The sequence below is a fragment of the Xenopus laevis genome, chromosome 5L (genome assembly GCF_017654675.1).
Source record: "Xenopus laevis strain J_2021 chromosome 5L, Xenopus_laevis_v10.1, whole genome shotgun sequence".
Lineage (NCBI taxonomy): Eukaryota > Metazoa > Chordata > Amphibia > Anura > Pipidae > Xenopus > Xenopus laevis.
Genome location: NC_054379.1, coordinates 52,065,528 through 52,077,611, shown reverse-complemented (window position 1 = coordinate 52,077,611; position 12,084 = coordinate 52,065,528). Strand labels below are relative to the sequence as shown.

Genomic DNA, 12,084 nt, shown 5'->3' with positions numbered 1-12,084 from the left:
ATAGCTCTATTCTTAGCCTGGTGAACTTATTCTGGGGTTTTCACCTGGACTCTCTATATTAAGGTAAGGAGTTTGCATGATGGTGGACTATCTAGTCAGAGATACTCCTTTCCTTATTACAGTTTCTTCTTAAAGCATATTCCCTCCCATGGGATAACGTTAACTTGCTATGTCCCGTAACGTACTGACATGGAGTACGTCTAGGGAAAAAGGAAGATTATTTCATACTTACCGAGATCTTCCTTTCCTAGACGTACTCCATGTCAGTACACCCGCCCTTTCTTTTCCGGTAATTTAAGAGCTTGTTACAAAGACGCCGGTAGGTGGGTGTGGTTGGCCTTTTAAAGGCTTGGGGAGGTTCCTTCTAATTGGAGCAGGGAGGAGGGGCTATCCCGTAACGTACTGACATGGAGTACGTCTAGGAAAGGAAGATCTCGGTAAGTATGAAATAATCTTCCTTTTATTTTGGCATATGGTTGGTAGGCCTCTGGGTTTAATGCTGCACTAAAACTTTAGCTTTGTTTGGAACTGCTTTGAGCTTTAACAAAAAGAATGTATGTTATTTAATATCATTGTATTTAGGTGGAATATTGCCATTCACCTTTTATAGCAAGATTTTAAACTAGCCGATAAACATCCCCTAAAGCCCATCTCCAAGCTGTATAGGCCTACTTAATTTTAGTTTCTGCTCCAATATGTCTGCTCAAGGTTGCAGCACAATAAAGCACAGATGGGCTTTGCTTATTCTCCTGGTTTTAAAGCTGACTCTGAGCTTTAGATAGGGAAAACTGACCAGCATGTATTGGCTTAAATGGTGACAATCCCATGGGCAGAATAAATAGATGACTTGTGAAAATTGGAGTAGCATACCTTATCATTTCCTGACCTCTTACATGCACTGCAGGTTTAATACACTGACATAACAATATAACAGAAAACCTCTCTATAATCTGATTCTACATTTGGGTATCAGAAACATCTGTTGAAGATGCAAGACATGAAGTATTTTGAATAAAAATCACTGATTTGCCTGACCCACTTAGCTGCTATTTTTACAGCTTAAATTTAACAGCTTTAATTTTAAAAGCAGATTTGTTTTTCAACAATGTTTCATTCTTAAAATGAAGATTTGCTGTTTATAAGCAGCATGAAAGAAGGGCAGTGGTAAAATTACTTTAGATTAGGGTTGTTCAAAAGGTAAATTTGGGTTCTAACTGTAGATTATAGGAACCTTGCATTCAGTGGCGTAACTAGCGATTGACAGACATTGGCCCCCTTTATAAAGAATTGTGTGTCAGTGCGCTCCCGATGCATGCCCTGAGAAATTTCCCCATGCCCTGCACCGACAATAACAATTATCATGGCCCTGTCAGACCCCAAGTGGCCCCAAGGCCCCAAGTGGGTGCAGTCCCGGGTGCAATTGCACCCCCACACCCCTGGTAGTTAGGCCACTGCTTCATTGTAACATAAAGCTCAATTACAGCTTCCTACTGGGTACTTCCAGATATCCAAATTTAAATTAAGTTTATATAACCGATTCTTTCTATGTTACATAATGAGGTGCCATCTTCCATGGAAGTGCAACACATACAGTGGAAGACCCTGATATCCTAACTTCATTACAAGTAGACCACTCAAACTTAAAATCTGGGCATCCCTACTTTAGATACATATGATTCTTTAACATTACTCTTTCTATCACAGCTGGAATTGTAAAGGGTTTTCTTTTCATCTTTACATATATTTAGGACACTCTCATAAATCATAATAGTCATAAAACTGACACAACAAAACATTCCCGTCTTTACAAGTCATTTTAAGAACTAGAAAAATGTTTCATGAATCTGAGCAACAATATTCGTGAAAACAAGTGTAATTACATGGCTAAATATTAAAGGGGAAGTCCACCCTTATCTATTTTTATTTGAATAGATTCCCTAAGGCAAATTCAACACATTTGCAATCTAATCCTGGTAGAGCCCCTAATCCTCTAGCTTCAGTTTCAAAGCATAAAGCAAACTGCTGGCCCTTTCCCCTCTATTAAGCCACTGGAATTCCCACTGGCTCAGTGCGATAACAGTACACATAAATCCACAAAATATATATTAAAATTTTCTGTCACATGGACAGTCATAGCTTGCAGAGTATATAAACCCTCCAAGCCATAAACATACAGAATTAACACCACCCACTCTCTCCACAGCAAAGTGATGACCAATTTGTGTTCCAATAAGGCAGCTTATGTACAATGTAAGGCACATCATGTAGGCCATAGAAACAAGCAGTAGAGTAGCTTGTGGGCACAGCTGGAGAGAGTTTTGACTGTGCAGTCAGCAACAACGGAAAGGGTTTATTCAACGTCGTAATGTGTTTACAGTGGTCTGGAAGACACTTTTCCTATTCAGTAGAAATAAGTCTAAAGCTACTGAACTCTCTGAGTATTCTTGAAAACATTTCACAACTTATTGGAGCTCCTTCTTCAGTTCAAGTTAGTCAGCCACCAAAATCCAATTCTTCAATTTACATGAAAGGAAATGTGAGTTTTAGTGAAACTGCCAGAGTAAGGATGTCAAATCCGCAGTGTACATTGCTGACAAGAAGTACCATGCCCCCACCCTCTGTTTAGGTATGGTTGTTCCAGTTTGAAATGAATGGCCACCTTCAGCCCTCTTTCACGCCATCTGTCTTCTCTGTCAAAAATATATGCTGTCCTCAAAGTAATGTCCTTTTTCAGATAAGTAGATAGACTGTTGTGTCTTGTCCTGGAGCGCTAGCCCTCAGTATTTGCTTACTGAGCAGTTAACCCATATGCACAGATCTGTGTACTCTTCACTACATTGGACAGCAGAGATCACATTCATTTTCATGTGCTTTGGTGTTGGTTCTTTCAGATATACCAGTTTCTTTTATAGGGGCAAATTTAAAAATAAGGGGCGAAGTGGCCAACGCTAGTGAAAATTCGCCAGCGTGACGTCACTTCGTTACTTTGCCGATTTACTAACGGGGGCTGGAGTAAATTTGCTGGCGAAGTGGACCTACGCTAGCGCTACTAGCGCTATGAAGTTGCGCTATGCGAAGGGACGTAACTATGCTAATTCACTAACTTTCAAATTTCACTGAACGTTACCTCTTGCGCCAGACTTGCCTTCGCCACCTCAGACCAGGTGAAGTGCAATAGAGTAGATAGGGCTTGCTTCAAAAAAAGTTGAAAATTTTCTCTAAGTCCAAAAAAAAGCTGGCATTGTTTACTTTTTTAAGGGTAATAGGCTGAAAAAGATTGTACATTTTTTTGGGGGTACCCCCCTTCCCCCCTACATTTCCTAACATATGGCACCGAGCTTTCCCAGGCTTGTGTAGTGTAATTTATTTGCTGCTACATATATGTCCATTGTACTTTAACTTGGCGCTGTATGCAAATAAGGCATCGCTAGCATAATTTCGCTTTGCTTGACGAATTAACTGTAGCACAATTTTGTTTTCTTTCACCTCCCTGAGCGCAACTTCGGATTTTAGTGAATTATCGTCGCCCTGTCGAAACTTCGCCTGTCGAAGTTCGGCGAAGCCAACGCTGACGCAACTTCGAAGGTAAGTAAATTTGCCCCATAGGGTGTTGCTTGGTTTTAAAAATAAAGGAATGTGATGTTTGTTTATAAAGTTTTGCAGATATTCTTAAAACATATGGGATGACTATGTTGTTTCATCTACTCTGAGCCTCCCCTCTTTCTGTTGGTCTGGTGTTTTTGCTTGAATTTGTTGCTGTTTTGACAAAGGACAGTCTGGGTTCCCACACCTTATCAAAGCTTATTTGAGATGCTTGTATTCCTTGCTCTTAGACTCTGCATTGGTTTTCACCATTTCCACCAGATGGTTCTTATAACCCAAATGTATGTTCCAGATTGTGGTGTGAATCAAACAGCAAATACTGATCAGTATGAGTGGGTTACCTTTATATGTTAATGTTCAGGTTTCCACCCTCTTTGATGAATATGCAACAGTCCAAAAATGCCAGTGTGTTGTCTTTCACATTCTCCAGTTTTGCCTCACAAACTTTGATGACAAAGCGCGTTGAATTCTGGATTTGGTGTTCCATGTAACCAACTACAGGTGGTATTTTGAGATATTATAAGTCACAGAATTGATGCTGATGCTACTGACAATTGGCCTCATCGGGCCCCTTCTTTGTGTATCCTAAGTAGTCCTTATAGGCATGGAGTGGCTTCCTCTGGGTAAAGGTTGCAATTAGTGATGGGCAAATCTGTGCAGTTTCGCAAAGAAAATCTCAAATTTACAGCAAAATTCACAAAATGGCAAAAAATTAGCAAAGCATTGAAGTCAATGGGCGTCCAAATAATTTTGATGCGTGTGCCAATTTTGATGCGCGCCAATTTTTGTTTGAAGTGCCAGATTTTTTGCTGGCAAATTGCCGCTGCAGTTTTCCGAATTAATTAGCTTGTGGTGAAATGCGAAAATTTGCGCAAATTAGTGTCTGGTGAATTTATTCGCCCATCACTAGTTGCAATACCTAGCTGGATTGATGACATTTAGAATGCCATTTTGTGGGGGTACATGAAAAGGGATGAAAAGAAAATGTCCAAACTCATTTACTTAGTCTTTATTTTTACACTGAACTATTCATTAAAGCAAGGAAAATATGTGACCAGTAGAATGACAGAAATTATTCTTTCTATTATTGCCCGAAATCATGTATATCTCTGTCAGGGGGCCTATCGGCTCCCAGCCGGGAGAAGTAAGGACCAAGGAGGAAGCTGGGTCAAAGTTCAATATACGGTAATCAAGGGGTTAAACAGGAGAGAAGTCAATGTCCAGGCAGGAATTCAGGAGGCAGGCAGCACAGGCTCACAAAGATAGTTTCAGGCTGGGGTCAAGATCCAAATAAACTATTACAATATTATAAATCACCCAGGAACAAAGTAGCAAACAGTTCCTATACTTACAGCGTTTGAGATGCTCTTTTATCATACTTCGGTGCCGGCGATGACGTCATCGTGCCTGCGCCGCATCCACGTGGGCCGCATGGGCGCCACCATTTTGGATCCTTTGCCGCCGGGAGAAGACATGCCGCTGTGTGCTCCCGGCAGCGGTACTGACAGTACCCCCCCCACAGGGGGCCACTGGACCACCAAGTCTGGGTTTCTGGGGAAATTGTCTGCAGAATTCCCTTACCAAATGAGGGTCGTGTACATCAGAGTGTTTCTCCCAAGAGCATTCTTCAGGGTCAAAGCCCTTCCATTCGATGAGGAATTGGAGGGAACCCCTGGAAAGTCTGGAATCCAAAATCTTCTTTACCTCGTACTCTTGTTGGCCTTCCACAGAGAAGCTGAAGGAGGAGACTGATCAGAAGAGAAGTGATAGGAAATTGCTGGTTTCACTAGAGAAACATGAAACACAATGGGAATTCGCATCTCTGCTGGAGAGAGGGGATAGGTGCGACCACTGGGAGGCATGGTCCCAGGAAGGAGATCGATGGGACAATCGTAGTGACGATGAGGAGGGAGGAACTATGCAGACTTTTTACAGAAAACGTCTGAGAATTCCTTATAGCAGGAAAGCAGGGCTTACAGATCTGTTGAAGAGATAGTCACCCTGTGGAGGGGATTAGCGGGAAGACAATGTTCTTGACAGTATGGACTCCAACGAGAGATCTGCCCTGAAGACCAATCAATGGAGGAGTTATGTAGATGAAGCCAGGGTAGACCCAAGATGACAGGAATGGAAGTACAGGAAATAAATGAATGATAACTTTTCTTTATGTAAAGTCCCAACCTGCACAGGCAATTCCCCTGTCGTCATGGAAATTATCTCGGACTTAAGTGGCCTGTCGTCAATTGCTGTAACCCATAGGGGAGTGGACAATGGATACAGGGGAACCTCCATATATTTGGCAAAGAGAGCATCAATGAAATTCCCGGCTGCCCTTGAATCTATGAAAGCAGAGCCGACAATAGTCTTAGTGGCCAGACTAATCTGTAAAGGCAGAAGAAATCTGTGAGAGTTCTCTTGGAATTTAGAATTAATGCCACCCACATATGTCTTCCCAGGTTTACCTTGAAGAAGAGGACCCTTTGGCTTCACAGGACAGGAGTTGGCAAAATGAGACTGACCCCCACAATACAGACATAGTCCTGCTAGACGCCTCCGGAGCTTTTCCTGTTCCGAAAGACGTGTCCTTCCGATTTGCATGGGTTCCTCAAAAGGAGTTACAGAAGGCTGCTGGGGTGACAGAGGCAACAGGGGTCTTTGGAAGTGGGGAGCCAACGTGGGTTGGAATCTCTTGATACGATCCTTATCTACCTGATGTTCGCTTTGCCGAGTGTCCACCTTGACAGCTAAAGCAATAAGGTCTTCTACCAGTGTAGGTAATTCATGGGAGACCGGGTCGTCTTTAAAGGGATACTGTCATGGGAAATTTTTTTTCCCCAAAATAAATCAGTTAATAGTGCTGCTCCAGCAGAATTCTGCACTGAAATCCATTTCTCAAAAGAGCAAACTGATTTTTTATATTCAATTTTGAAATCTGACATGGGGCTAGACATATTGTCAATTTCCCAGCTGCTCCAAGTCATGTGACTTGTGCTCTGATAAACTTCAATCACTCTTTACTGCTGTACTGCAAGTTGGAGTGATATCACCCCCCTCCCTTTTCCCCTCCAGCAGCCAAACAAAAGAACAATGGTAAGGTAATCAGATAGCAGCTCCCTAACACAGGATAACAGCTGCCTGGTAGATCTAAGAACAACACTCAATAGTAAAAACCCATGTCCCACTGAGACACATTCAGTTACATTGAGAAGGAAAAACAGTAACCTGCCAGAAAGCATTTCTCTCCTAAAGTGTAGGCACAAGTCACATGACCAGGGGCAGCTGGGAAATTGACAAAATGTCTAGCCCCATGTCAGATTTCAAAATTGAATATAAAAAAATCTGTTTGCTCTTTTGAGAAATGGATTTCGGTGCAGAATTCTGCTGGAGAAGCACTATTAACTGATGCATTTTGAAAAAACTTTTTTTCCCATGATAGAAGAAGGCAGCATGATAGGCTTGACAGTCTCTGCAGCAAGCATACAGAATTCAATAGCATATTCAGCAACACTGCGGCTCCCCTGGCGAATCTGAAACAGCCGTGATGAAGCGGACACAAACACGGGACCGTCAAACACAGTCCGGAACTCCCGGAGACTCCTTCTCCCAGTGCGGAGATGCCCATTCGAGCGCTTTACCAGCCAGATGAGTAATTACAAATCCCACCTTGGCTCGCTCAGACTCAAATTGAGTGGGTTGCAGAGCAAACTGGATCTGGCACTGGTTCACAAAACCACAACATGCTTGGGGATCTCCACTATAGAGAGGTGGTGCCCGCAATACGTGGACCAGTGGTAGAAGGATGTGGAGCTGCGACTCCAGCAACTGGAACTGGTGTTGCTGTTGTTGGCGTAAGAAGTTAGCTTTTCCAAGATCACCTCTAACGTTTGTCCGACATGGCTGCCTGAAAGATAGTTTCAGGCAGGGGTCAAGATCCAAATAAACTATTACAATATTATAAATCACCCAGGAACAAAGTAGCAAACAGTTCCTATACTTTGGCAAGGATACAGCATTTGAGACACTCATTTATCATACTTTGGCGCCGTCTATGACGTCATTGCGCCGGTGCCGCATACACATGGGCCACGTGGGCCGCATGGGCGCCGCCATTTTGGATTCTGCTCCACTGGGAGAAGACGCGCCAATGTGTGCTCCCGGCGGCGGTACTGACTATCTCAATGGAAAAACCCTTCCATACAACTTTATTCTGTATGGAATAGAGGCACTCAGGTAACACTAGAACTATAAAGTAAAGGGATTAGTTAACTAACACTCAAACAATGGAGTGCAGTTCTTTACATTATTTTTCTTAAAAGGAGGAGTATATTAACTGAAAAGTATGAGTTTGCACTCTAGGACAACGTTTTCAAATAGTATTCTTACAAGTATTAATTAACCTTCCAAACACGTTTTTCTGTTCAGTTGTTTTCAGATTGTTCACCAGAAATAATGTTTTTTCTTTTTCAATTGCTTTATATTTTTTATTTCTTCCCAATTTTCCAAAAGAGCGTCTTTAGAAAGACTTAAGAAGGTGAAAAATAATACTTAAAATTTCACATATTACAAAAACGGTCACAAATAGAAAAAAGAAAGTAATTGAAAAACATTTATATGTGAACTAAATGAAAATAATTAAACTGAAAAAAGTTTTGGAATGTGAACAACCCTTTAACTTATAATGCGATCATACGAGAATCTAGAAAATTTTATACTGGCATATTATAGGCTGTATTTAATCTATGATAGTGTCTGAGTACTAGTAGGTTTTTGAGTGTATTGCTGGTAGTTAAACAAGACCATAAAATAATAAAAGGAACTAAAAACTGTATGAATAGAAGGTAAGGGAGATGATTACCTTGACCATAGATAGAAACACCGAATGATATCAAGATGTGTAGTAACAACAATTTTCTTTGTAGCATAACTCCTAGAAAAACAACATAAAAAGACATATTAAGTAATATCCCAGTGTGATGAGCAAAAAGTCAATTAAAATAAATATGATAAAGTTTCAAGAATAAAATTAATATTTTGAAAATAAAATTTTTAGTGTCAGTATCCCTTTAAATATTAAGTGCTAAGTGTTAATGAGACAAGAGGATGGAGGTCCCTGCCCCACAGACCTTAAAAATCTAAGTGGCTTAATCTAAATAATTTTTGTTAAGGTATAGGATGCAGAATTTTTGGGACCTGCCATCTCCACAACTTAAGTCTATTAAGCCTTTAAACTTTGGTTTGCCACCAACATCAATTCATGCTAGCTTAAGCTGGCCATAGATGGTGAGATTTTTAAAAGATCAGATCCTGATCGTGAGACCACGATCTTCTCAGAACGATTGTACGATCGTACGAATTTACCATCAACTAAAAAGACCAATTTGCCAGGAAAACAAAGGGTAGCTGCCTGCTTGGCTCTGCAAACATAGATAGATTGCACTGGGACCGACAAAGATTTTTTGACCTGGCCAATCAATTTCCTGACAGATGTCGGCCGAAAAATCGTAAGATGTACGATCGTTCAAATCCCACTAACCGCACAATAATTCCGAATGATTGGTCGGGCTTCCCTAAAATCGGTCGTTCTGCAAGAAGAATCGTCGCGTCTATGGGGAGCTTTACTTACCATCAAGGCACTGTTTTCTAATCTAAATAAAAAAATGTGAAGTATTACACAATAAGGCCTAACCAAATGTCACTGAGAATAACTGACATTTCTCCCATCATAAAAAGCTTGATTTTGATTTGCTTAATTAGACAAAAAACAGGGCTGAAATTCTTTGCTAAATCAATGGGAGCTGAAGAACATTTATATTTTATTCCTCTTTCTGCTAATCACAACAGGCGTGGTTGATTGTTTGCAGTCTTTGATATTATTGAGAAATGAGATTTTATATGTTTACTGCTCTTTAACTTAAACTGCCCACACCCATAAATATTCATAATTTGGATAAATCACTAATTGAGTAGATCTTTGCCAAATCTGGCCACACAAGTGTGACCCAAAATGGGTTGGTACACATGATTAGCCCTGGAATATAGTGGCTTTTAAAGAAATTCTTGGTTTGTATAATTCCTTGAAAAACTTTTAGTTGAAATTGTGCTGCTTTAATAAAATACACAGTTTGCTGTGATCATTCCAAAGATTTTAAAGAGAACTAAAGCTTAACTAAAGAAGTAGGCTATAAATGTTGTACATAATGTTTTGGACTTCTGTATCAATCCAAGGCAATCACAAGATCTGAGTCTCCAAAGATGCTTTCGTAGGTCCCCATTTTCTTTTCTGCTGATTCACTGCACATGCTCTGCGCTGATGTCACTTACTGAGATCAACGCACAATATACTGATTATGTATAATATAAATGTCACAATACAAGGCAGCACAGAAACTAGTGCAACTAGCATCAGAATTTAATAATTAACCCTGTAGCATCAGCTTGTATTACAGGCCAACTTAATTTTCTGGTTGATTATTTGCGACGGCTTAGCTTCTCAACAGCTGCTTAGAGCCCACTCAGCATTTGAGAGTTGCAGACACTTTCCGAGATGGTGACCCCCTTTGACAAGTTTGAAATCCTGGATCATTGCTGCTATTGAGAAAAAATATGGAATTTTTAGCCATATTAACTTAGTTTAGCTGTTTTCAGTTACTTTCAAAAAATAATGTCTGTGCTGTAACACAAGGTATATACTTTGGGGGAAAATATTATATTAAGTAATTAGTGTGGAATTATTTGAAAAATCTTGTCAAATAAATATACAGGTACAGACCTGTTATCCAGAATGCTTGGGACCTAAAGTATTCCGGAAAAGGGGTCTTTCCATAAATTGGTTCTCTATACCTTAAGTCTACTTAAAAAAAAATGTAAGCATTAAATAAACCCAATATGCTTGTTTTGCCTCCAATAAGGATTAATTATATCTTGGTTAGGAACAAGTACAAGGTACTCTTTTATAGTTGAATGAAATCATTTTAAAAAATGTTAATTATTTGATGAAAATGGAATTTATAGAAGATGGCCTTCCCATAATTTGGAGCTTGCTAGATAGCGGGTTTCCACATAACAGAAATAATACCTGTACTTGCCTTTTATTAAAGGTAAACTTGATGGCACACATTTGTAATTTGGTAAATTATAATTACATAGACAAGATTTTTTTTTATCTCATTTTTTGCTGCACCCTTATCATCCTTTGCATGCAGTATTACCCTTTTTAACTATTATAGTCCTTATGTACCTGTATCAACATTCTTCCCTATTAGAATGGTAATAGTTTTAATTTCTGCCTTTATAGTAGTCTTGCATGAATTATTATATATTTATGCATGCATATTTATCAAGGAAATATCAAGTCTTTTTTTACACAAATATACTCTTAAAGGAATGTGGCATACTTCACAGAATATGTAAACACTTGCAAACCTTTCACTCATATTATCAATCTTCCTTTAAAGGGGAACTGTCACAAAAGCGAAAATTTTATACAAGCTTCATCATACCGATATAATACATTTTCTAAACACAATCAATTAAAAATTCTGAACTGTTTCTGAAATATTCAAGTTACTTTTCGCTAATCCTCTCTCAGCATCTATCTCTCTTCATCCTCTCTTCATGTACCTTTTGGGTGTTAGATTTTGATTGACTGTTAGACCCAGTATATCTTTTAGAGGGCTCCTCTTGCCTGGAAGATGTACTGTATTAGAGCTCATTCATGTGAGAATACTTGGTGGTCTAGGGGGCTGGCAGGGATGCTCACCGCTCTCCCGGTGGGGAAACCCACCTCTTTATCCCTCATTGTGCACTGCCGACTCTTGGTTTTGACTCATGGGATTGACGCCGGTGTCTTTCCCTTTGGACTTTCCTCTTGGTCCTCTGTCTATAAGACCTGGCAGCATCTGAGTAGCAAAGGGCTCCTCCCAAAGCGAAAGGCGGCTGTTATAGATGAAAGAGACGTGACCGGGATCTTGGGGTTTGTTCTGAGTTTGGGACACCCTACGTTACAACTCATCTCTCTACATGCAGAATTTGTGCCAAAGTCAGTTATTTTGTTAGATTTTGTTTGTAATTGAATCAGTTGTTTGAGTAAGCTGAAATACATCTGCTAGGAATGGTAGCCTCTCAGCATCTATCTCTCTTCATGAACCTTTTGGGTGTTAGATTTTGATTGACTGTTAGATCCTCCTCTTTCCCGGAAGATGTACTGTATTAGAGCTCATTCTATTAAAATCACTAGAAAACTCATGTGAGAATACCTGGTGGTCTAAGGGGCTGGCAGGGACACCCACCACTCCACCGGCGGGGAAACCAGCCGCTTCATACCCGGTTGTGCCGCATCTAGGTTTTGACGCATGGGATTGACGTTGGTGTCTTTCCCCTTGGACTTTCCTCTTGGTCGCCTCACTATAAGACCTGGTGGCATCCGATTAGCAAAGGGCTCCCCCCAAAGCAAAAGGCGGCTGTTATAGGCGAAAGAGTGAA

At 40.3% G+C, this 12,084-nt stretch overlaps 1 protein-coding gene across 1 annotated transcript in view; it reads right to left on the bottom strand.

Annotated features, from left to right (window-relative positions):
- The window catches only part of thbs2.L (thrombospondin 2 L homeolog), a 62,186-nt gene that overhangs the window by 36,365 nt on the left and 13,737 nt on the right, over positions 1-12,084 (bottom strand). Inside the window, exon 2 of the mRNA XM_018263068.2 lies at positions 8,459-8,530. Coding sequence (XP_018118557.1) covers positions 8,459-8,525 — 67 coding nt within the window. The 5' untranslated portion in view covers positions 8,526-8,530. The remainder of the gene's footprint in view (positions 1-8,458; positions 8,531-12,084) is intronic.